Source organism: Scatophagus argus, chromosome 22 (genome assembly GCF_020382885.2).
Source record: "Scatophagus argus isolate fScaArg1 chromosome 22, fScaArg1.pri, whole genome shotgun sequence".
In the NCBI taxonomy this organism is placed as follows: Eukaryota; Metazoa; Chordata; class Actinopteri; family Scatophagidae; genus Scatophagus; species Scatophagus argus.
Window position 1 is genome coordinate 893,250 of NC_058514.1, and position 25,267 is coordinate 918,516.

Here is a 25,267-nt window from a genome sequence, read left to right on the forward strand (position 1 = left end):
GAGACAAGGACAGAGAGATAGAGACAGTGAGACAGGCACAGAGAGACAGAGATAGAGACAGTGAGACAGGGACAGAGAGACAGGGACAGACAGAGAGCAGATGACAGCTTGTCTCACAGGCAGCTAAACGGTCTGAGCAGCACTTTTGACGTCAGGAATAATCATTACAGCCTCCTCTCTCTCTCTCTCTCTCTCTCTCTCTCTCTCTCTCTCTCTCTCTCTCTCTCTCTCTCTCTCTCTCTCTCTCTCATCCGGGTCTTCTTGTTCTTCTCTTGTGGTTTTAATATTTACTTCATCCACAGCAGCGGCGGCTTACAGCCTTAATGACAGCAGCAGCAGCAGCGCACATGCGTCCCCGTAAAGAGGAGCCGTGATTCAACCATCTGCTGCAGATTTACTTTTTAACTTTCTCTGCCCTGAGACATCGGACAGGATGTTTGCGTTCCGGCTCAACAAGTCTCTTTTGATTCTCCCACACTAACTGTTGATGGCTGCGGAATGGAGATAGCCTTGGTGAGCTTTGAGAACGGCGGCGCTAAAGGGAGCGGCGGCGGCGGCGGCGGCAGCGGCGGGGGGAACAATGCCGAGGAGAGCTGCCGGAACGCGCTGGACGTCCCTCAGTCGGGCTTTGTTCAAAGTGGACTGGGAGAGGACTACGGTAAAGAGCTGAACACCCGGGGGAGTCCTCCTCTTCTTCCTCCTCCTCATCATCAGCAGAGCTCCTGGAAAATAAACGACATGAACAACACTTTCAGCTGCAGCGAGAACGCCATGGATGCGCTCTTACGCGCGGACCACAGTCCCCATCTGTTCGACGAGGACATGCTGGACATGGACATGGACACGGAGAGCAACGAGAGGGTGCTCATCAACATAGCCGGGCTGAGGTACGAGACCCAGCTGGGCACCCTGAACCAGTTCCCCGACACTTTACTGGGAGACCCCGCCAAGCGGATAAAATACTTCGACCCGCTCCGGAACGAGTACTTTTTCGACCGCAACAGACCGAGTTTTGACGGGATTCTGTATTTTTATCAGTCGGGAGGGAAGATCCGGAGGCCTGTCAATGTGTCCATTGATGTGTTCGCGGATGAGATTAGGTTTTACCAGCTGGGGGAGGAGGCCATGGAGAGGTTCCGTGAGGATGAGGGCTTTATAAAAGAGGAGGAAAAGCCGCTGCCTCAGAATGAGTTTCAGAAGCAGGTCTGGCTCATATTCGAGTACCCGGAGAGCTCCAGTCCTGCGCGGGGCATCGCCATCGTCTCTGTGATTGTCATCACCATATCCATCATCACCTTCTGCCTGGAGACGCTGCCGGAGTTCAGGGATGAGCGGGAGCTGCCGGTCACCAGCCGGATGGACAACAGCACTGCGCCCCGGCCGTCCCTCACCTTCACCGACCCCTTCTTCATCATAGAGACCACATGCGTCATCTGGTTCACTTTCGAGTTGTTCGTGCGCTTCTTCGCGTGCCCCAGCAAGTCGGAGTTCTCCAAGACCATCATGAACATCATCGACATCATGTCCATCATGCCTTACTTCATCACAGTGGGCACGGAGCTGGCGGAGCAGCAGGGCCAGGAGCACCAGAACGGACAGCAGGCCATGTCCCTGGCCATCCTCAGGGTCATCCGCCTGGTCCGGGTCTTCCGGATCTTCAAGCTCTCCAGGCACTCCAAGGGGCTCCAGATCCTGGGGCAGACTCTTAAAGCCAGCATGCGGGAGCTCGGCCTCCTCATCTTCTTCCTCTTCATCGGAGTCATCCTCTTCTCCAGCGCCGTGTACTTTGCAGAGGCGGACGAGCCGGAGTCTCACTTCTCCAGCATCCCTGACGCCTTCTGGTGGGCCGTGGTCACTATGACAACCGTCGGCTACGGCGACATGAGGCCGGTGACGGTCGGGGGGAAGATCGTGGGCTCTCTGTGCGCCATCGCCGGCGTGCTGACCATCGCGCTGCCGGTGCCCGTCATCGTGTCAAACTTCAACTACTTTTATCACAGAGAGACGGACCAGGACCAGTCCTCCCTGAAGGACGAGCCGAACAGCGGCCGAGCGAGTCCCGAACTGAAGCGCAAAGGGAGTAAATCATCAGCCAAGTCGCAGGATGTGGAGAACAACGACGCGGGCGCTTCGGTGGAGAAGGCGAACATCAAGGCGAACAGCAGCATGGACTTTAAGAGATCCCTTTACGCTTTCTGCCTGGACACACGGGAGACCGACCTGTAGTCCTGTCTGTTTCCCCACTTTTTCAAAAACTATTAGAGCTCATAGTTTTGTAGAATAAACCCCCGTTAATGGGCTCTTAAGTCTTTGCACATAGCAGCCGGAGGATCAACACATCGCAATCCTGAAAAGTTTAAAGAGCGACGGGGGCCGACTTATAAAAAGCACATTTTAATCCCCCTCATCTGGTAAGCACATCCGTTAGTGGAAAAATCTGAGGAGTCCTGAACAAAACCACAGTGCATGTGATGCAGCACAACGGCCCTTTAAAGTAGGAACACCTAACGGACATTACCGAAACTCACGGAGACGTTAGTGTGGAAAATAGGACATGCAGCTGCAGATAATCAAGCACAAGCAGGACTCGGAATAATTACTTGACATGGCGAGAGGATTAACAGCACCAAGCAGACTCGTGTACACGATGCAGTCCACATCCAGCAGAATAGCAACAGAAAAAGCCAAACTTTATTTTTCGTATCTACCCAACATTTAGTCGTTATGTTTACGCTGAAAAGCTGCAGCAAATGTGTACATATTTCCCACAGGCCTACTGCTTAGGACTTGTAGATCTGGACATTAAAAAGAGTATATTTTTGAGATGCAGACACCTGTTGTCCTCCACTCAGGTTGTGTCAAAGACGTGAGATTCTTTTTCTAAATCAGAGTTGACTCTCAGAGGACCTCAAGAGAAGATTTTTAGACGTCCAACAAACAAGCCTTGTTTATGATTATTTCAAGCTAAAGAACATTTTTGAATTTTTTAAACAAAAGGACACGATGTGGAAGTTAATAAAGTGAGGGAATGACAGCGAGGACAGCGAGGACGGGGGACAGCGCAGAGACCATCTGTGGAGCTCCAGCCACACAGAAAGCAGGTCAGTGTGCTCATCTCGTCGAGTCCGACTCAGTGTGTGTGTGTGTGTTCTCTCACTGATGCTGGTCCGTCAGGTGTGGTGGTGCTGAACGGACAGCTCCTCACCCGCGGAGCAACATCAGGCACGAGAAAACACGAGAAAACACGAGAAAACGCTGAAACGAGTCGCACATCACAAACATCAGACATCAGAAACCCTTTCACACCCCCACTCTGCCTCTGATTGGCTGTAGCCCTCCAGGTGTTACAGGAGAGGCACCTGGAAGGTGTCAGCAGTCAGCAGGTTGGCAATCTGAGGATGATCTGTTTAGTTAAATGGCTCCTCCGTTCAGAACAGATTAAACAATTTGGGCCTCCGGTGTGACCGAACAACACGACACATGAGCGAGTTCTGATCAGGTGCGTCCTGAACATACGAGTTACATACGACACGTACGACACGGGGCTGTTTGCTCACACTGAGGCGTCACTTTTACATCTCAGGGCATCGAGAACGTCGTCTCCCGTCCCCTAAATGGGCCCCAGCTGGGACCCCTGTGGCAGGATTTCTGATTCATTTTGCTTTTCTCCCAGCTCACAGTCCGAGCGGGCTGATGGATTAGTTCAGGTTTACTGTCCTGAAGCTAAACATTAATCCTGGACACGGTGGGTTTGGATGTGTTCAGGTTGTACACGCCGTCATGTGACCTCAGCAGGTTTCCCCCCGACTGAGAGGCAGCACGCAGGAGCAAAGTGAACACCGAGTTTCTCTTTGACCCATTTGACCAAAGGACAAGTTGGAAATCTTTCAAAGGAGATTAATGGGCTTTGCTGCATGCCATTACAGAGTGTGTGTGTGTGTGTGTGTGTGTGTGTGTGTGTGTGTGTGTGTGTGTGTGTGTGTGTGTGTGTGTGTGCAATACGGGTAGGAGACGCTGGTATTTCCGTCAGTGAATATGCAGTAGGATGAGGCTTTATTTGAAATCTTAATACAAAAGTTTCCAACTTTAAGTCCTTCACATCATCAAATGTCTGCTCACATCCACAGCCTGCAGACTCGTCAGCGTCAGAACATCAGAATGTTCTGCGAAATACCAAACTCATCTTGTTCACAGTCCACGTCTAACGGAACCCCTGTGACATAAGAATATATGACCATGAGCACAGAGAACAGGCTGAAGAGCCTGAGTGCTGCTGCAGGAGTCCCACCTCCCACCGTGGAAGGTGGATGTGAGAATTTCTTGTTATTTTTAAGGTGGACAGATGGGGTCTGCAGGCGTGGAGCCTCTCAGCTGTCTCACTCAGCGTTACGTCTGCAGCAGCTGGGAGCTTCCTGCTGTCTTAAAAGACCAAACGGGCGTGTTAAACAGACACACTGTGGACACAAGCAGTTTCTGCGTCTGCCTCTGGTTTCCATTTGTTTCATATGAAAATCAGCTTGCAGAAACTTGGTTGAGTTAGAGCAGGCATGTCAAACTGGTCCACAGGAGGGCCGCTGTGGCTGCAGGTTTTCTTTCCAACCAAGTAGCAGCACACCAGACTTGACTCATTTAATCAACTGATCTCCGTCTTCAGACAGCTGATTGGTCAAACGATGTGCTCTGCAGCCACACCAGCCAGAGTTAGAGGCTGTGAAAAGCACATGAAGAAGGACGAGAGGAGGCGACTACGTGCAGGCCAGCAGATCCTCTGACAGAAATCACTTGTTCAGGTTATGTTGTTGTTGCATCCCAATTTAACGTTTTGTTCAACATGATGGAGTCAGAGGAGTGTAGAGTATTTTGAAGCCCCCTGCTTCCAGTCTTTATGCTAAGCTAGGCTAACCAGGACCCGACTCTTCACAAGTAACAGCCTACAAAGTGATTAATAAATCTCATTTCTTTAAGTTAAATTTTTGTAAAAGAATTTTTTAGGGTTCATCATTTGGAAAGTAAAAAATATTTTCCAAATATGCAAACACACATGCTAAGAAATTTGAAAATTTTTCAAAAGCTCTGGAAGATTATGAGAAATTCTACCAAAGAATTTACTGTCTACATACTTTTGGCCACATAATGGCCTCCTTCATGTGGGTATTTTGTGCTCTCCGAGGATCTGGAGGCTGACTGAGTATTTACTCGAAGGCAGAATAAAATTTGTGTGATGTTCATACATTCCTGTCCAACTTTTCTGCCATCTAAAAATCATCTCTGCTCTTGCTGACCTCAGCTCAGTTCTCCTCCTGCCTCTAATCAGTTCAGAGTCTCCTCTGCTGACATTCGAGAGCGATCTCCCCAATCCAGTTAGATTACGTAATGTTTTGTTTATTCACTTTGTGTCTACTCACTGCAGTGTGCGGCCCACGACTGCAGCCGCTCTTTGCATGAAGGAAACAGTCATGTGGCGTCATCGCTGTTGTGTCGGTGAGCAGAGAGCTGCGGGACAAAAATCTGTCCTGCACATCCACGTGGCTTCACCTCCACCGTGCAGCATCTGGAGGCAGTCAACCAAAAGTCAATGTACATGTTAGCCTGCATCTTTTATTACTCTCATCTGATTTAACTCAGTAATTACAGCCTCCATCACCATCTCCTCTCTGCTGCAGCATCAAGCCAGACTTCTGTTTGTTCCTCCAGCAAAGGAAAAGCACCCACAGCGAGCCTCGAACGGGCTGTAACGCCTCTAAACTCTATTTTCTTTACATTTGACACTCTGGTCTTCATTCCTGAACAGAATTGGAAAGCGAGGCAGATGTGAGAGTGCGTGTGTGCGTTAATGGTGGCTGAAGGCGAAATGAGAGTCAACAAAGCCGAATGCTGAACAAACAAATGGCTTATGTATGTTAAAACTTACATTTTAACTTCTCATAATGCATCAGACCTTTGACAAATCCACAAACCTCTCAGCACGCGTGTAGCTTAGGAAAACGCTTTCACTAAATGTTGGATTGTTCCTTTAAGACTCAGGTGACCGTACCTTTGGATCATAGCAAGCAATAGCGAGCTAAGTATGTGGACACACAGCATATGTGCCAGGGGTACTTTGTAAGGGAAGAGAAATCCTGATGCTACAGTGAGCAGTGATATTTTAGACAATAACTTTCCTCTGACTTTGTGTCAACAGTTTGTCTCCTTCATGTTTTAGTCTAACAAAACCCCTGGTTTCAAAGCAGCTCTGCGAAGGTCTGGTTTGGTTGTGTGGAGGACCAGAGAGGCCTGGTGGATGACTGAAACCAGCAGAATGGAGGCTGTTAGTGAAGCACATCAACACTCACGATGTTACATGTTCAAGTGACTGCAGGAGTCGGGTGTCCACATACTTTAGGCCATGTAATGCCACTACCCCCCCGCCCCATTTGGTTTTATCAGACTTAATGGCTCAACACTCCCGGTGATCTGCTGGATGCATCAATTAGCCAGATATGACAGGACGACCCACGAGCTCAGGGACGCCGTCCAGTTCCAGTGAATTCTGGCAGAGCCGCCGCAGCCGCCGTGTAATCTGGTGAACTGGCCGCCGCTCCACACATCCCAATTAGGGGAAGCCGTCTGCCGCTGGCGGCCAGCGGCTGCAGCTCGGCTGCCAAGGAGGAGGCTCAGTGTCGTCCAGAGATACACGACACAACCGGGACAATCGGAGACGAGAGGCCACGATGGCGCCACAGCGTGAGGTGGCAAAGCAGCAGGTCACGAGTCAGACGAAAAGAGTGGTTTGTTTCTCAACACCGCAATAATCAGACATTTTCCTTTGGGTTTGTTGCTGTGGGCCTTTGATTTATTCCTTAACGACGCTAAACGGTGTAAGATAAGATGAACTTTATTGATCTCACGACGGGTTTGCCGTCATCTCTTTCTTTATTTTGATTTCCAAATGATTTTTCCTGCCGTTGTTGTCAGTCCTTGAACGCCTCGTGCTGGTTTTGATTCGAGCCTGAACTTAAAGCTCCTCAAAAACTCGGAAGAGATTAACAAACTTTGCACGCTGTCAGAAATATGCAGTCACAGCTGTCAGACTGACTGACGTCTCATTTCACTGAGAGATGGCAAAAATGTCTCTCTGACTAATCCAAACTGCTCTGTAATCTCAGGCCAGTGTGCTCTCCACCAGTCGTGTAAATAAACACTCGTGAGGCGTACAGTATTTACATGTGATGCATTATCATGTCTCTATTTTTACACTCATAAATGCATTTAATCCGGGGGCGTCTAATGCTTTGCGTGACAGGGGAGCAGCACAAGAAGAATTACTGAGGAGCTGCTGAGGCACAACTAATTACAGTGCAAACATCAGCCGTGATTAGAGCAGTTAAAACACGACTGTCAGCAGTAAATACGAGCTGGAGACGCAGGCAGGACGCGAGGACGTTTTCTCAGATTTCTGAGGCTGAGGTGATTAGCGTGAGCCTCTTTCTGCAGCTCTCCTGACTCCTGGAACCAGGCTGGGAGCAGGAGAGACAATGCAATGAGGAAGTTACATAACACACACACACACACACACACACACACTGGCAGTCCTCAGCTGCAGCCTCCACTGCTGCTCAAAAAAAGTCTGAAGCAGCGAGAGAGCAAAGATGAGGCTGAGCTCGTCCACGCTGACTGACAGGAAGCGGTTTGCTCCGTTTGCAGAGGATTTTCAGGCCATCTGAACTTTCTGGAAAGATGCTTTTTAATGTCTTTAAAGTGACGAAATCCTTGGTGATGCTCAGGGAGACGCGGTGGTTAAAAGACAGCAGTGGAGACGAGATGGCGTCACAGGATTGTGTAGCGTGTTTGTGTTGTTTTATATTTATAACTCGGCCTCTTTAGTGTTGAAACAGAGTATTTGAGTGTAACTTGTGAAATGAGGCCTGCAGAGAGCTGATGGCAGACCTGTTGTTTCTCACTCTGTGTGATCAGGAAGCTTCACACACACACACACACACACACACACACACACACACACACACTGTGATACTTGACTTCTTGATTACTGCGCGTTAATTAGCACAGACTGCATCGTCTGTAGCTGCTGAAGTCGTGAGATGGATTCAGTATTCGACCCGCAGACAAACTGTGCGGGAAACGTCTTTAACTAAAGTGTCGTCTGCTGCCCGGGTTTGGGCTCTTGTGTCTCCTGCGATCCTGATCCTGATCCTGATCCTGATCCTGATCCTGATCCTGATCCTGATCCTGCGATCTGCGTGTGCTGATGGGCAGATTGAAGCCTCCGGTTGCATAAGAAGCGATCTGCTGCGTGGAGGTTCGGTCGTAGGCAGACGAGCTCAGGCAGGTAGTCATCAGTTTACCTGAAAGTGACTCATGTTCACAGAATGGGACCAGTTTTTCTCCAGCGTATCAGAATGTTCACAAAGCATGAGTTCAGTTGGTCCACAGCTAAAATCTGAATGTGAAAAATATAAACATTTAAAACGAGCCAATGAGCTTCAGAGGCTGCGTGTCTCTGGTGACTGCTGGTCGGTGCAGACGGAGTCATGTTAACGTGGTGGACTCCACCGGGACCAGTTCCTGAACTGGTTTCCAGACCTTCACTGTGTTACCTAAACCGCAGCACATGAGCCAGATGAAAATGGCGACGTGAGCTTGGTTATGTCCTCTCGTAGGTTATTTTCAACCTGGGCTGCACCGGCTCATTAGCTGGAGCTGCGTGTGCGAGTAAATAGAAAATGATTGCCTCATCGGCGCGCGATAATTAAGGGTTTTCAGCCGAGCTGCTCAGCTGGCTCGAGGTCTGTGACATGGGAATGTAAGACTCAGATGAGCTTATGTAACCTAATTGTTTGGCCTCGGAGAAGAGCGGTTATCTTTACAACAGGAAGCGTTACGAGGGCCTGAATTAATCAAATATATGTAAACTCTGCTGAAAATGCTAATGAATCCCTCGCGGTGTTCCCGCCCTCCGCCGCCATCTCCTTCCTGGATGAGTTCAGTTTCCCTCCTTGTGATCAAGCAGAGCGGAGGCTCGACTTCTAGTTGTGCTTCACACATCACCTTCACTTTGAGAGGACGCTGACTCACCCTGACAGAACGTCTCTGTGATTAATCAACGCTGCATGTAAGAAATGCAAATAAACAGATTCCTGATGGCGCTCAGAGGACCGCGGAGACGGCGATGCAGCGAGAAGCTGTGCAGGAGAGGGAAAGTCCAGTTTCAGGGTTATGGTTGGGTTGGGACTTTTTTTTCTCGGGGGGATTTTATTCATCTGTCACTGATGAAGTGACGTTTATGTTTATTTTGAAAAATGAGGACATTTAACTGCAACTAAATCCCCATAATTTGTCACCTTTTTGGTTAAATATAAAAGAAAATCAGTCTTGACGTTTTCCGAGTGATGATCTGCCTTGTCAGACTGGGTGGTCGTGTTGGACGAATGGAGACTGAAGTGTGTGTGCTGTGTGAAGCTTTGTGTGAATTCATCGCTTTCTTATTTTCATATTTTCAGTTTGGTTGCTTGGTCAGGTTTAGGAGAAGATGACGGTCTGGATTAAAATAATCAACTCTGACATTTGGTTTGACTCAAGACGCTCTGCAAGTTGCTCTGAGGCGTGAGGCCTCCTGTGGGTTTCATCTTGGCGTTGAGGTTTGTCGGTTTATCCAAAAAGCGACGAGATGACCCACGATGTCGTGTGTGATGAGCGCTGCCCCCGAGCAAGCACCGCACTGTGTCTTTAATGTTTCTAAAACACACCTTGTGGTCTTATTGGGGATATAATTAGAATTATTAATATTATTATTATAATGCAGAGCTTGATATGGAACAAAATGCCTCTGAGTAACAGGCAGGTTAAAAATATTCTCTGAACATTTTCAGTGCAGATTGTATTTTAGTATCAGACGCACTTCAGCAGTTTGGATCACTACTGACTGTGCTGCTTCTGTAAGCAGAGAGGAAAAACATGAAATAAGCAGAAAACAAGCACACAAAGAGGCTTCAGTCGAATGTTATCTAACCAGACGGACTCAATGCAGCGTTTCCACATGAGCGGCTGCTGCCATCACTTCTGCATCATCTGCTTCAAGTGCAGCACCGTAACTGCCGGCCACAGGGCAGCGCAGCACCTACGCCCGTGATGATGATGATGATGGTGATGATGATGATGATGACACCTCAGGGTGCTGCTGCTGACGGCCAATCACATGCTAAAGCTACAGGAGCCCAAGCAGCGTTAAGGCGTACCTCATTTGTCCAGTGACTTTAAGGGGTTTTGTGTTACATAAGATCACATTCATTTACTGCATTTATTACAGATGATTTCCTGAAGGCCGTTTCTGGCTGCTTCATGCGTTTAAACCCCCCAGAAGACTTTTAGCAATGCCACTACGTGACTGAGCTACACGTGTTAGGAACTCATCGCGGCCTGTCGTATTAGTCCGGAACCTCCAGGTGATGTGATCAACGGGTGTACGTCGAGGTCTGTGCTGCTAACAGGAAGGTGTGGTCATCACACAGCAGGCTGTCGATTTACGCCACCAGCAGTTCAGACTGTCAGCGTGTTTCACCGTGCAGGAACACGGAGCTACAGACCGTCTGTCCAACAGTCCAGTCGTTCAACCACACGACTGCTTGGGACAAACCGTCGGAGCAGGAGGCCGAAAAGGCCAGAAACCCCAAGAACATTCAGCTTAACTAACGTAGACTAATATTTACTATAGCAGATCTGGTCACGTTACGTACACTCAGAAAATAAAAATAAAAACAAATACTTTTAGGGTTAGGGTTTGCATTAAAGTAACCTGGTTTTGATGCAATAAATGCGCCTGGAAAATCGCTCAAAAGATCCGCTTTTAGTGCCACAAAGATGACTGCAAAACATCCTAATGGTCACTAAAAGGAGCTGAGCGGTTGGTTGTTTGAAGTCCTGCTGCTCGGGAACGTGGACTCAGGACCTGAAAAGACATCTGTGGCACAAATGTTGACATGATGCGGTTTGGGCTGAAAACACGTTGGTTTTTTTAACCTCTCAATGTAAAGCAGATGAAGAGGGTTGATTCTAACAACACGGTTTGCTCAGGAAATAATTTCTTACTTGTTTATTGAGGTGAGACTCCACGAGTCGCTTTTCTTGGCACCGTTTTTGGTGATGAACTGTTGTTGCCTTGCTGTGATTACGGGCTGTGGCCCAACACTTTAACTTATTTTATGTTTAACAACCCACAAGCACCACTTATAGCAGAGAAGACTTTCCGTAACACCCCAGACAGCCTCGTCACTTCAAAATATGTTCATACACAACTCGATTTAATTAGCAAATGTGTTCTGCTGCTTTATATTAAACATGTAAACGTCCATCAGAAGTGTCCACTCCTGGAAAATACTGAACCTTTTTAAACATAAAGCTGTTAATGAGGTGTTTTCAAAGATTTACGTCTTCACTAGGAACCAATGGGCTTGGAGCCGAGAGACACAGGAAGTCAGACCGTACCGAGAGACGGACCAACACGTTGGCAGCTTGTGGCAGCATTAAGCTTCGACTGTCCTGAGTGTGAGACGGAGTCTTCACAGTAGACCAAACCTGATATCATGTGTGACGCAGCACAAGGTTGGTCACAAGCTTTGATTTTTCACTAGAAAGTAGATTTCAGCTCACATTAGTAGAAGTGGTGCCGCGACGGCGGGAACGATGAGGTGCAGGAAGGAAAAGACACGAAGCGCTCAGTTCCAATGACAAGTTGGTCACCTTCAGCCTCTGTGCAGCAGACACATGGATCTGCCCTGAGGCCTGGGGGCCCCGCTGAGGCCTTGCTGTCCACCCTCATTTGTGATCTAGGGAGGACTGGATGTGCCGCGTCTGGCAGGGCTGCGTAATAAATTCACTTTGACCAAAGGTCAGACTGAGGCGGATCTTTTCCAGCTTGATGGGCGTCCTGGAAGAATGAAAATGTGTTCTCAACATAATCTATTTTATATCCTCAATGGGTTTATTTCAATTGAATTTGGTGAATAACACACTTTGTTAACAATAAGAATAAAAGGACCAACAGTCAAACGTCCAATCATCAACAAGCAGGCACAGCGAGGGCAGCTGAGGACCACGGCGTCTTGACCTGAGGTTCATGTCCACAGACTGTGTTGAGCAGTAGCTTCATCAACGGTGACACATGAGTTATTAGTTGTTAATAATCTGAATCAGCAAAGTAAGCAGTATGCTGTCCAATACTTGTATCCCAGTGTAAAGTACAAGTTGAGTACAGTGTACTCAGATCCAACCCGCCCAGCGTCACGTCGGCGTCACAGCTGACACACATCTGCGAGCAGCGTCCACAGCCGGAGGCTTCATTGGAGGCCGCGCCGTTAACGGTGGCCACCGATGAAAATTCAACCGAGCGAGGCCCGCCGCGATTGGCCGACTGGAAGCACGTGACCTCGCCTCCCGTGTCTGCTGCTGTTGTTGATGTGTGAGCTCGCTGACACCAACAGCAGCTCCGCTCTGATTACCAAAAACACACACTCACACATCGTCTATTTATATCCGGGGTTAGACGTGCTGAATATTATTACTGAGCAATCAAATCTGTTTGTTCACGCATGACTGATGGGGCACATGGCGTCGAACGTGCCGACAAACAAACCAACGAAGTGGTGCCACCTCGTCTTTCCCTCTGAAAGCCTCTAAAAACGGCCCACAGATTCGGGGGGTCCGCAACCTTCCGTCCCTTCAGACCCGCAGCTCGTGTCCCTCTGCTGAACGTCTCTGCAGCAGACAGACTCACTGCAGTTCATCTCCATCACACTTCCCTCTCAGCGAAGACGAGGGTGTGAAGTCGTGGGCTGTCGGCGCCGAATGTTCTTTCATTCATCTCAGATGGTTAAAAAAGCTCAGGGAAGGAACTGGAGCAGAAACCCTGTGACGACAGGAGAACGTCTGGGCTCACAGATCATCACAGGAACATTTTATGAACCTCCTGAGAGCCGACGTTCACCTTTTGGTACCACATTGTACTTTTAAAATCAAAACATTTTGAGCAGGTGTCTGCGTCAGTGACGAACGTGATGCGCTGCTGCGTTTCTCCGGTAATTAGATTGGATCTTAAATGATTGCTCGGACTTGACAAAGTGCTGCTGGCAGTGAATGAGGACTGGTTCTGTGGAGGAGGAACTCCTGTTTTATCCTCCTGTTCTGTTGCTCATATGTTTTCACACACAAATGTCCCCTAAGAAAAGGATCGTTCTGTGTTCAGCAGGACTTTCCTCTGAACAGTTTTCCCTTTTGCTGTGTTCATTGTGGACGCGTTTAGCAGCAGTGCTGATCCTCTGACTTCCCATCAGCCGCCGTCAGGTCAACCTTTGACTCACTGATTCTGCTCTTTAAGACCAGTTTCTGTTTGTCTTTTGTCATTGGCAGAGTTCATTCACTGACATGCTAAAACAAACATGTATGATAGGAACCAACACATTTTATTGATGAGGCTTCCTTTGCTGAAAACATCTTTGATCATAGCTGTTCATGTTAGGCTTCCACCAGCTGTAAGTGTGTGTGTGACATCCTGCTGAAGGTCAGATTTCCTAAAATTCACTTCCATGGAAAACACAGCCGACCGTCCCAGGATGAAGTGGTTTGGGTGTGAGAGCAGATTTCTATATGGCCAATTTGAGCTTCCAGATTTGAGGGGTTTGTGTGTGTGTGTGTGTGTGTGTGTGTGTGTGTGTTCTCCTGCTGAGGTCTGAAATGTGTGCAGATCCTTTTTAAAACTGTATTTGTGTAATGGTTGCACTTTGGCTCACGTTAAGTCGTGCAGGCCGCAGTGCTGTGCCGACTGCTGCCGGGACGCGTCCTGCCGGGATTTGCGGTGCCTGTTATTAAGTACATAATGCTGAGCGCTACGGCCATCTTCGCAGCCAGAGGTCAGGGAGGGTCTGTGGTGAAAAACAGATCCGACAGCCACACCTCCTCACTCGTCACGGCTTAATTTAGGTCTCTGCCAACGCGTCATTTTGATTCCAACACTTTTGCATTCATATATTCAATTATTTTCCATATTTTTATTTGAAAGCTGCTGAGAGAGGTCTTATATTCAATATCTGCGTTTATGACCCTGGGATTCTTTCCTTGAGAGTAAAAATAAAATAATGAAAAATATTGTCACCTCTGGTGCCCAGTATGATGTCACAGTCTGAGCAGTTTTAGCAAAACAATTAAGAACAGACATAAACGTCCTCTGCTACTGTCATGTTTTTATTTTTGTTTTCTCCATACTGAGGGGCCTCGTCCTGAAATCTACATAAAATCTCACCTACATTTAGAGCTGACAGCAGAAAAACTAAAATAAAAATAAATAAATAAAAAACAGCCTCCAGGTTAGTGTGATGTTTCACAAACCCAGCAGTGAATCGTCAGACCTAACACACACACACACACACACGCGCGCGCACACACACACACACACACACACAGAGTACATGCGTCTAATCTGCTTTTACAGCGTTAAACACACGAGACAGTCGAGTGGGGACTGAGGCTGCTGGACGAGAGCGAGACCGTCCAAATGTCACTGCTTTCATCTTAATGTAAAACTACTGCAGAGGTCAGCGTGTGTGTGTGTGTGTGTGTGTGTGTGCGCATAACAACCTTCAGAAACAAGCTCACCCCGTGTCGGGTCTTAATGATTAAGTTACTTCCTGTAAACAAATAAAAGCAACAAAACTGATTATTTTGACACATGAAGTAAACGAATCAGAGCAGCATCTGTCCTCCTGTCACACCAGGGAAAACCTGGAGAAATACTGCAGCGCCACCTAGTGGTCCATCATGAGACTGAAGACACTACAAAGATTACAGTAAAGACGACTTGCATAATAAAACCAACGTTCTCATTGAAGATGAAAATCTTTAAAAACGTAAATACAGTCTAGTTTCATGTTTTTAAAAGAGTCACTAACAGGAGGGAAGAGTGCATCTGTTGGGGACTATTTTTAGTGGTGGATGAATCTACATTTGGTGCTGTGATGAGTGTGTGGGACTGCGTTCAAAATGTGTGTGTGTGTGTGTGACATAAAAGCCGATGCAGCCGAATGGATTCCCGAAAGAATGATTAATGTTTCATACAAACTAATTCTGTTTCCAGGTCATGTGACTACTGGTTAGTCATCGGCGGGGGGCAGATCGAGACGTCCTCGCCATAATCGTCATTACAGGCCGAACGATCGCAGGATAATCAATGATTAAGTCATTGAGAAAAAGCCTGACGAGCGAGGTCACAGGAGGGCGAAGGGATTTGTGTTTGTGTTGTGAATGAAAAAGTGTGCAGTCATTTTACTCAGGTTACAAATTCAGAAGAAAACCAGATTTCAGATTTCACCAGCAGCGAATCACAGGTGAAACACAGAAGATTCCTTCGTCTGGACTGCTTTCTACTTCCTGACTTACAAACAAATGTTTCACTTTCAGGAGTTCAGGATCTTTTCAATTCATGCTGTCATAAAACCTGCAGCACCTCCGACTGAACACGACGGACCACACCTGTAGACAGGTGTGGTCCCTCCCCTTATGGTATGTAAGTGCCGCCGTCTTGTTCTGGTGACATCATGTGGAGCCAGAGTCTGTGCAGTAGTGATCAGCGGGTCGAGTCCCAAACAACAACGACGTACAAACGTTTGTGAAAACGTACATCAGAGCGCACAGAAACTTTCTTTTACTCTGAAGTCTGTTTCGTGTTGCTGCGTGCCGACACGTCAGCTCAGATCAGACCGCGGCATCTCGGAGTCCATGTGGACGACCAGACGGACGCCTCAGTGACACACTGCTGATGTCTCACCTCTGCTGTGAAATTTGGGTTAGCAAGATGAGATTAAACTCCTCTCTCAAATCTCAATTTAGTTTGCATTTTAATCTCAGCCCCCACAGAATAAAACCTCCAGTGGTTTTGTGTGGATGTGGTAGCTACGAAGAAACGAGGCTTCACAACGCTTTTCCCTTCGGGCCAGCGTGCCGACGTGTTCACTGATCTGCAGGCCTTGTTCACACCTGGTGGCCTCCTCGCAGGGCGTTTGACGAGTGACAGCGAAGGAGGAAAGTCGTCCTGCCTGCTGGATTTGGCCCTGCAGGCTGCTGCATATGCTGTGGTGGATTACACTGATCCAACTTAATGCCTAAGACCATGCAATCATTCATAACTACAGGAGCTGCTGAGGCCACAGCCACAGATGCTCCCAGCACCATCTGCCACCGCGGGGGGATTAACTTCGAGGAAGATGGTGAAAGGTGGGGGTGGGAGGCACATATAGAGACCCTGAGCTGCGCCCACCCTGCAGAAAGCGCCGCTGCTAAAACACCTCGCTCGTTGAACCGAGTCCTGGCAGAGGAAGACGACTCCTCGCAGTTTGGGTTTAAAAGTTAAAACTGACCTGAAAGTCCAGAATCTTGTAAGGAAACACTGAAACCAGGTGTGAAAATGAAACGTGACTCTGACTGCAGTGAAATTTGCCTTTTCGCATGTGAACCTAAAGTCTTATTTTCCCGCTCAGCAGCAAAAGGCACAATCATGACCTCATCGCCGTCTGACTGACTTGACCTGAACTCACCGTGTCGGCTCGACCTCACAGATCTGCAGAGACTTTCAGCTCCTCGGCCGACTCGGTTTGCCGACTCCGGCCGTGGTTCACTTCAGTTCAGCGTTTCATCATCGCTGACTGCGTGGTTCATTTACCTGTTGGTCGCATCGCGGCTCCGATGCACGTCAGTACGTACGGCAGCAAGCGAACGCATCACAGTTCATTCAGTTCAGTCACATAACTGAGTTATCAGATTGTGATTTGATGTCGTGGGTTGGACAGGTGTGCGGGACCCGTGGAACCTGAACCTGCCGAGGCGGACGAGCGTGAGGCTCGCAGAATAACATCATGTCCTCTCTCTGTTTCTGTCTCCACAGAGTTGAAGCCCTGCCCTCCGAGCATCAGGAGAGTCGACCTGCCCGACCGGGACTCACACCACACTGCTGCTGCACCCAAGCATCCGCCGCCCGTTTCTGGATCTCTGTGCCTTCAACCAAAACTCACCGGTGATACTTCTGAAGCTTCTTCTGCTGGTTTGTTGTTTTACTTTCGAGCAGGACTCTGAAGATAAATCAACCTGATGTAGGAGGGCCCGGGATCGTCTCTGTGGAGGAAAGAGGACAAAAACAACTTTGAACTTTGATCGTTTTAACGTCCCAACGTATTCTCTTTTTTTTCTACAAATTGTGTCAGTGATTTGCTTCATATCAGAAGAAATCCCTCGCTGTGCAATATCAGTCCAAATTTATGTGAAGTTGTCATGTGGATGTAGACTTTGGACAGACTTTTTGGTTTATTTTTGTAACGATGTTTTCCTGATTTCTATTTTTCTAAAATGTGAACCGTCTGGGACGAATGAGGGGAGGAAAAAAATCACCTGAACACATTTTAAAAGAAGAGAGGACATTTTTGTTGTTGTTGGAGACGACTTGTCCCAGTTTAGTTTTCCTCAGCGGCGTCCCCTCCTGCTCTGACCAGGGCCAAAGCCATAGACTATCTCAGATAACAGTGCACCCACCAGGCATTTCAAACACAGCAAGATGCATTCAGGGCCCCGCAGGCTCCTCCTGTCAGCTCATCTTAGCTGTTGGACTTTTTGACTGATGTTTTGGTTTCTACTGTACGTTCAGGGGCTTGAAGTGTTTAGTATTATCTACCTTTGTGTGGCCTGTTCTTCTTGCTGTTATTTTGTACTTCCTCCTACATATCAATCGAGCAGTAAGTGGCATGAGTATTTGTGTAAGTGAGAAACACGAGTGAGTGAGTTAAAACACTGTAAATTCTCAAATCAAAGCTGATTCGTGCTCTCCTGTGACAGTCGGGTAGGGAGCCAGGGAGTCGTAGACGGGATATGAAAATTTGGGCAGGACTGATCAGAACTGAAGGCTGAAGCTGAGACTGGCTCATCAGAGGTTCAGTCAGCCACCCGGTGAGGATCTTCCTTCATCGAGTACGCATCTCGACGTTCCAGCCGCGAAAAAGATTTAAGATTCTTAAAGGGACAGTTCACCACAAAATCAAACTATTCTTCCTCTTTCCTGTTGTGCTGTTAATCCATCTGAACTGTCCCTTTAAGAGATCTGCCCGTAAGCTCCACCCTCTCATTAGCGGACCAGTTTTCTGGTGCTGATGTTTTTTAAAGCTGTTTGTAACTTTGTGAAGACGAGTGGAAACTCGTTGTGAAGATTCCTGCACTGGAATCCAGCAGGTGAGGACTCATCACAAACGCAGCCTGAACATTATTTCATATTCTGCAGAAGTAAAACAACAACAAGCTCTTCATGGCTCCCAAACACCCGGAGGACTTCTGATGGGAAACAGGAAGTGAGGACAGCAAACAAAAATAAAAGAAGGAAACGTCTGCCAGTGAATTCACTAAAAAGCTGCAGGACTTATTGTTTGAGAATTTACAGTCGTTTTTTATTTTATAGTTTCAGTCCTGTTTTCTGCAGTTGTGAAATGTGTTCTGCGTAACCTTGCTGCTGTCCCGTACTGGACATGTCCAGACTTGTCCCTGACGTCCTGCTAACATCGCCCAAACACCTCACACACTCACACACACACACACCCTCTCTCTCTTTTAATTTTCCTTTTTACTGAACCCGTTTGTCAAGGTGCATCTTTATTTCTTTAACCAACTACTGCAGAGGTGACACAGCACGTGGCCAAAAGTATGTGGACAGCATGTGTAAGAGATGAGGCCGTTAATCTCCACGTCGTGTCTGTGAACAGCAGAGGACTCTGGACTGAGACGGCTGAGTGAAGGAGTTTTACGTCTTTCTAAACACGAAGTTTAATTCTGGCTCACGACGTAAGTGTGAGACTCCAGTGGTGGGATGAAGTACATTTACTTCAAGTACTGTACTTTTTTCTTATAGCTTAAGTTACTTTTCATATAAAGAATATAAATCAACTCATAAGTTATGATGTATCATTAAAATGATGTACCACCTTTACTAGATGCAACTTTAAAGTTTGTTCTTTTACCAAAGTAACATTTTGAATAGAGGATTTCACCTGGAACGCAGTATTTCTACACTGTGGGATTACTGCTTTTACCTAAAAGAAACATCCGAGCGCTTCTCCCACCACTGACTGGGTCCTTCAGGTAATCAGGACCTGCACAAACCGTCACGACGAGCTGCTTAATGAGGTTCACCGAGCTGGAAGTCCGACCAGGAACAGGCAGACAGACAGACAGAAAGTCTGGACAGACAGACGTTTTGTGCTTGGCTCTCTTATAACCCTGCACAAAGCAAAGACACACCCACACATAGTTACGTACGGATAAATCAGATCATATAAAACAAGTGAGAGTCTGTCACCTTCAGTTGCCTTCTTTATGTTGTTAGAGTTGCAGCTTGTGAAACTGCTTAAGAATTTCAATATTGATCATATCGGCAGCACAGTGAGCACCAAGAGCACCAACTCTGAAAACTGCAAAATCACTTTATCCCCTCCCAGTCTGCGGATCCAGTGAGTCCAGCTTTGAGGAAGTCCTGGACTGGTGATCCAGTGAGTCCAGCTTTGAGGAAGTCCTGGACTGGTGACTGATGAAGCCATGCGGGAGTAAAACCAGTCGGTGAACCATGTGTGTGCGGCGTGACCGGGCCTTTATGAAATCCTGTTTGTTGTCGATGACTTTTGGACAACACTGATATCATCTTTGTCCACAGATTTGGTTTTGTTTCAGTAAAATCCACAGCATTTTTGACATTTTTCAATATGTCTCAGAAAGCGTATCAACCCGCGAAGTTTTGGTTTTTAAAGCATGGTTTGAACTGAAAACAGTCCTGCTGTCCCTGTCCCATGCAGGGACGTTGTGTCCTGCCAACAGTAGTGGAGGTCGTTTCCCTTCTGTCCTTCGCTGCCTGTGAGCGTGAATCACCCGTGAAGCTGCCTCCACCCATCAGCTACCTTCACCGAGTCCCCAAAACAGCGCTGCCAAATTGGTCTGAAAAAGCCAAATGTTTTTCTGACGTTCTGTGTGTATAAGTGGTTTAAGTGTATCACATGTTAAACCTCATCCTGTTGATGTGACGTGTTTTTAACAAAGAGAATCCTGTTTGTTAACTTGTTCATAATATATGCAGAAGAGTTATGAAATAAACTGACACAAACTCAAGCGTGGCTGTCGGCTGGTGACTGAGGAGGAACGAGGAAGGATCTAAAACCTTTTCCGTTTCAGGTGAGACGTGACGCCAGGCCAACACTGAGGTTTGAGCTCTCGCTGATCCCGTCCAGCAGTGTGTGAGCTCTGCAGCCAGTTCAGGTTTGAGCGAACTGCTCCTTTAAATTGTTCATCTGGTCAAATGTCGGGTACACATCACAGTACATTGGGTTGGGTTGGACACAACGCAGAAACCGACAGGATGTGAGACGGAGGTCATTTTGGTCTCAGACTAAATCTCATTATTGTTTTGGATTCTTTTTCAGGTTTTAAACGGATATAATCAACATTTTTACACTAAGTTGAATGAAATGACATCACATGTAGCAGTGAACATACAGAGGATTTAATATATTATTAAAAACTATATTGACATAGAAGTGATTAAGTGCAGCCTATTTAGGCTGATATAAATGGCTTTGTGAGTGTAGCTGTGGTTTCTGTCTGTCTTCTCATGATGTGTCGGATTTGACCCACTAGATGGCGCCATTGGCGTATTTTGGCTGATCTGGAGCCTCAGACTGCGACATGTTTATAAAGAAATTTGTGTTTGATCAGTTTAGCACACGGTAAACGTCGTGTGTTTCAGCATCAGAGTGCTGGGTGGTTTGGTCGGCTCGCTGTAGTGTTTTTGTACAAATGTACCAAAATGGTTCGGTGAAGTTTATATTCCAGTAGCTCATCTACTGCTTTCACATCAATATTATTTATCCAACTGACAAGGAAAAAATGAAACATGACATGTTAGCCAGTCACCTAACAGCCATGCAGCACTGAGACTTGCTCCTCAAGGCACTAAAAATCAGCCAATGGCTGAGCGGGAACAGCGCAGTGCATTTGCATGACGTTGGCAACAAGAACCAACGCGCAGCAAGCGAGTCACCACTGCGAAGAGCGACCGTTTGAACAACAACATGCCTGATCCTCAGCCCAAACAAGCGCCCAAGAAGGGCTCCAAAAAGGCCGTGACCAAGACCGCCGGCAAGAAGGACCGGAAGAAGAGGAGGCCCAGGAAGGAGAGTTATGCCATCTACGTGTACAAGGTCCTGAAGCAGGTCCACCCCGACACCGGCATCTCCTCCAAGGCCATGAGCATCATGAACTCCTTCGTGAACGACATCTTTGAACGCATCGCCAGCGAGGCCTCCCGTCTGGCTCACTACAACAAGAGATCCACCATCACCTCCAGGGAGATCCAGACCGCCGTCCGTCTGCTGCTGCCCGGGGAGCTGGCCAAGCACGCCGTGTCCGAGGGCACCAAGGCCGTCACCAAGTACACCAGCTCCAAGTAAACCTGCTGCCTCAGTGCACCAAACCAACGGCTCTTTTAAGAGCCACCCACTTCGTCTGAACGAGCGAGTTTCTGTTCGGTGTTTCAGCTGATAATCGGCTGATTGAACTCACTCTTTACACACAAGCACTGCGGTTACCTGAACACAGCAAAACCACAGACCGGAGGCAGGCTCTGAAATACCTGTATCTCCATATCTTACACTTTCACAGTCGGGAAAACTGCAAATGCAATGTCTGTTCGAAAAAGAGCTTCCCCTCGGGGGTAAATAAAGGAGTTCTGATCCTGAAACAGGGACGGGGGAGAACTGAAAGTAACCAGAACAACAACATTCTGCTGTTGGGAAACGATACTCGTTATGACACGGACTCGACTTCCTTACTTCCGGGTTGGCGGTTTGTTTAGTTCAGCGGGTGCGTTTCTTTCTGACCTTTTCACTTGTAACCATAATCAACCTATAAGAACACAATAATCAGCCAACACATTATGGTGTGTTTGGTGTGTTTGCAGGTTAACTCGTTCTACTGACAGCGTCAGTTGTTGTATGAAACGTGACTTCCAGCTGTACGTATGGACGTGACGAGGAAAAAGGGAAAATTTGAATATGTGACGCAGGTGCTTTGTACCCGGACGTTAAATGATATGGATACGGCTGTGGACAAACAGTGACGTCGAACGTTAGAAAACTTTTCCCGCTCAGCTAACACGGCGGCTGGCAGTTAGTCGTCCTCTATCACGTCCGCAAAGCGCCTTGAAATACCGACGCCGCTCGGCAGCTTCACATCACTTCTGTCACTGCAGTGTAGGACTCTGACAACATGAGCGGCCGCGGAAAAGGAGGAAAAGGACTCGGCAAAGGAGGCGCCAAGCGTCACCGGAAGGTGCTCCGAGATAACATCCAGGGAATCACCAAACCCGCCATCCGCCGCCTGGCTCGCCGTGGCGGTGTGAAGCGTATCTCCGGCCTCATCTACGAGGAGACTCGCGGTGTGCTCAAGGTGTTCTTGGAGAACGTCATCCGTGATGCCGTCACCTACACCGAGCACGCCAAGAGGAAGACAGTCACCGCCATGGACGTGGTCTACGCCCTGAAGCGGCAGGGCCGCACTCTGTACGGCTTCGGCGGTTAAATCGCACGTCTCTCCACAACATTCAACGGCTCTTTTAAGAGCCACCCAAACCTCATCTGAACAGCGGATTCCTCTGAGTCCGGAACTGACGTAACAGAACGTTTAAAATGTGTTTAAGCAGCGGTGTAGTCATGAGTCAAAGAAGTTAAGCTGCAATTATTAGCTTAGCATAGCTTAGCTTATGTTCTTCAAACACACTCATTGTCTGACTGGGTGTTAAAAGCAGGAGCCTCAGAAGGTAGCAGCTGGAATGCGTATGAAACCCTGAGTGTAAAGAATGTGACCTTGATTTGACTTGTGAATGTCCGTGTGAACAAACGCTGCTGCGTCATAAACGCGACTCAATCTGACACGATTCCTCTGGGCTGAATCTCATGGTGCGTTTAAGGCCCTGTCTGACGGCAGCCAAACCCCGAACACAGTCCGGCAAAGAAACGAAGTCACTGTGGGGGTTTGTACGTTGGCGGCCAGTGGTGGGAGAGAATCAGTCGATGTGTTTTGTGTAATAAATTTTGTAACATTTAATAAATCTTCTGTGATTTATTTTCTATAATTGTCTTGATGGTTTTGTGGTTTATTGCCGATCCATAAACCAGCTCTATGAATCAGCGTGAGAACTGACACAACAAACACATTTCTGTCCACAATAAACGGCTAACAATCACGGTGCTTGTCAACCAGAGAGGTGTTATGTTTAGTGGATATACGAGCACAACGAATGATCAATTAATTCAGTAATAATTATAAATACAACGCACAATTTGTGCCTCCCAGGACAAAACAAGAAACAGCAAATACAAAACAAAAGAAATGGGTTTGCTATAACAGATAAGACAAAAGTTCAGTTTGTACTCACAGGTTTACATGTTTTGTTATGACACAGACTGCTGACAGCACAGGAAGTAGAAATGCTTTTATGATGAGGCAGGTGCGAAATTTTATGTCATGTTGCAATATACCACAATATCAGTATTATGAAATTAGCTGCAGGTCAACAACAAACATCCCCTGAACATCACTCACACTGGAATATATTTACATTTATATATGCCCCCCGAATATTAAATTATTATTGTTATTAAAATAATAAATTTGGAAGGTCACCATAAAAATATCTAAAATGTTTTATAAGCGCGTGTTTATTTACATTAATGATTCGGGACATTTCCACAGCACACGGATTACAGGCAGTAAATTTGCTTTGACTTTTTCCTCGCCTGCTCATGAGCTTCCGTATCACGTGCATAAATTGGACCAATCGGCGTGTTAGCCGCGCTCAGGCTCTGTTATATAAAGCAGCCGCTGGAGCTACACATTCACAACCGTTTGTTTTGAGAGAAGTATTAAACGATGGCAAGAACCAAGCAGACAGCCCGTAAGTCCACCGGAGGCAAAGCCCCCCGGAAGCAGCTGGCCACCAAGGCCGCCCGTAAGAGCGCCCCGGCCACCGGCGGAGTGAAGAAGCCTCACCGCTACAGGCCCGGCACTGTGGCTCTGAGGGAGATCCGCCGCTACCAGAAGTCCACCGAGCTGCTGATCCGCAAGCTGCCCTTCCAGCGCCTGGTCAGGGAGATCGCTCAGGACTTCAAGACCGACCTGCGCTTCCAGAGCTCCGCCGTCATGGCTCTGCAGGAGGCCAGTGAGGCCTACCTGGTCGGCCTGTTCGAGGACACCAACCTGTGCGCCATCCACGCCAAGAGGGTCACCATCATGCCCAAAGACATCCAGCTGGCGCGCCGTATCCGCGGAGAGAGGGCTTAAACCGACCTGTCACACCTGAACGCAAACGGCTCTTTTAAGAGCCACACACACCTGTTCAAAGAGCTGCTTTCCTCAGTAACACTGACGGGTTACAGAAGCGATGGCTGCGCCTCAGGCACAGTAAACACAAACGCACAGTTCAGGTTTACCTGTCTGTAACACCTTCATGACTGTTCCACTACATGGACACGAACACTTCACTATATCTAAATGGGTAAGTTATGTTGTCATAACACGGCGCTTTGAACCAGCCTACTGTGTGTTTCAAGAGAGGTGGATGTCTCCTTTTTCCTACAGTGACAGTACACTGGAATGCACCGTGAGGCGACAGCATCAGTGTAGAGTGCTGTGAAGACTGTTTCTGTTTTACAGAGCACACGAGGCTGCTGTGCTGGACAGAAGAGGACCCCCCAGTTACCTGGACCCCACAGAGGATCAGGAGCAAAGTACTGTTATTTTCTCTGCCCATGTCTCACCTTGACTCTAACTCCCTCTTAGACATTGGCAGGCTGTACGGGGCTGAAGTTCATAAAGAAGATTGGGGCATCAGAAGGTGTGGGGCGGTGGAAGAGTGGACCCCCTCTTTCAAAGGAACACTAAGGCCTACAGGTTAAGAGACTCAAACCAAGGACCTGAGGGTTATTTGTTGCCACCAGCCTGAATCCAGCCCAGCAGAAATGTAAATCTGTAAATAAGTGGTGCTTGCCCCTTGGAACTGCAACCATGTGCTTGGTTATCTTAGCTTGATGTGTGGTTCCTGTCCAAATGACGGAACCTTCTCAATTCTGATTGTGTTTTACATACGGGTTACTGCTGGTAAAACAAGCTAGCTAACTGCACAGTATCGATTACTCACTATGTTCGTAACGGA

At 47.7% G+C, this 25,267-nt stretch overlaps 2 protein-coding genes and 1 pseudogene across 2 annotated transcripts; all 3 read left to right on the top strand.

Moving 5' to 3' along the window:
* The first annotated feature begins 308 nt into the window (after window positions 1–308).
* Window positions 309–17,776, top strand: LOC124054007 (potassium voltage-gated channel subfamily A member 1). Its single transcript, XM_046379643.1, has 2 exons — window positions 309–3,101; window positions 16,922–17,776. Exon 1 carries the CDS (start codon window positions 499–501, stop codon window positions 2,224–2,226), a length of 1,728 nt encoding a protein of 575 aa, XP_046235599.1. The 5' UTR covers window positions 309–498; the 3' UTR covers window positions 2,227–3,101; window positions 16,922–17,776.
* Window positions 17,777–21,102: 3,326 nt separating this feature from the next.
* LOC124053783 (histone H2B 1/2-like) lies at window positions 21,103–21,553 on the top strand. The gene has a single exon (XM_046379267.1). It carries the CDS (start codon window positions 21,129–21,131, stop codon window positions 21,504–21,506), a length of 378 nt encoding a protein of 125 aa, XP_046235223.1. The 5' UTR covers window positions 21,103–21,128; the 3' UTR covers window positions 21,507–21,553.
* A 710-nt stretch (window positions 21,554–22,263) lies between these two features.
* LOC124053784 lies at window positions 22,264–24,442 on the top strand (annotated as a pseudogene).
* The last annotated feature ends 825 nt before the right edge of the window (window positions 24,443–25,267 follow it).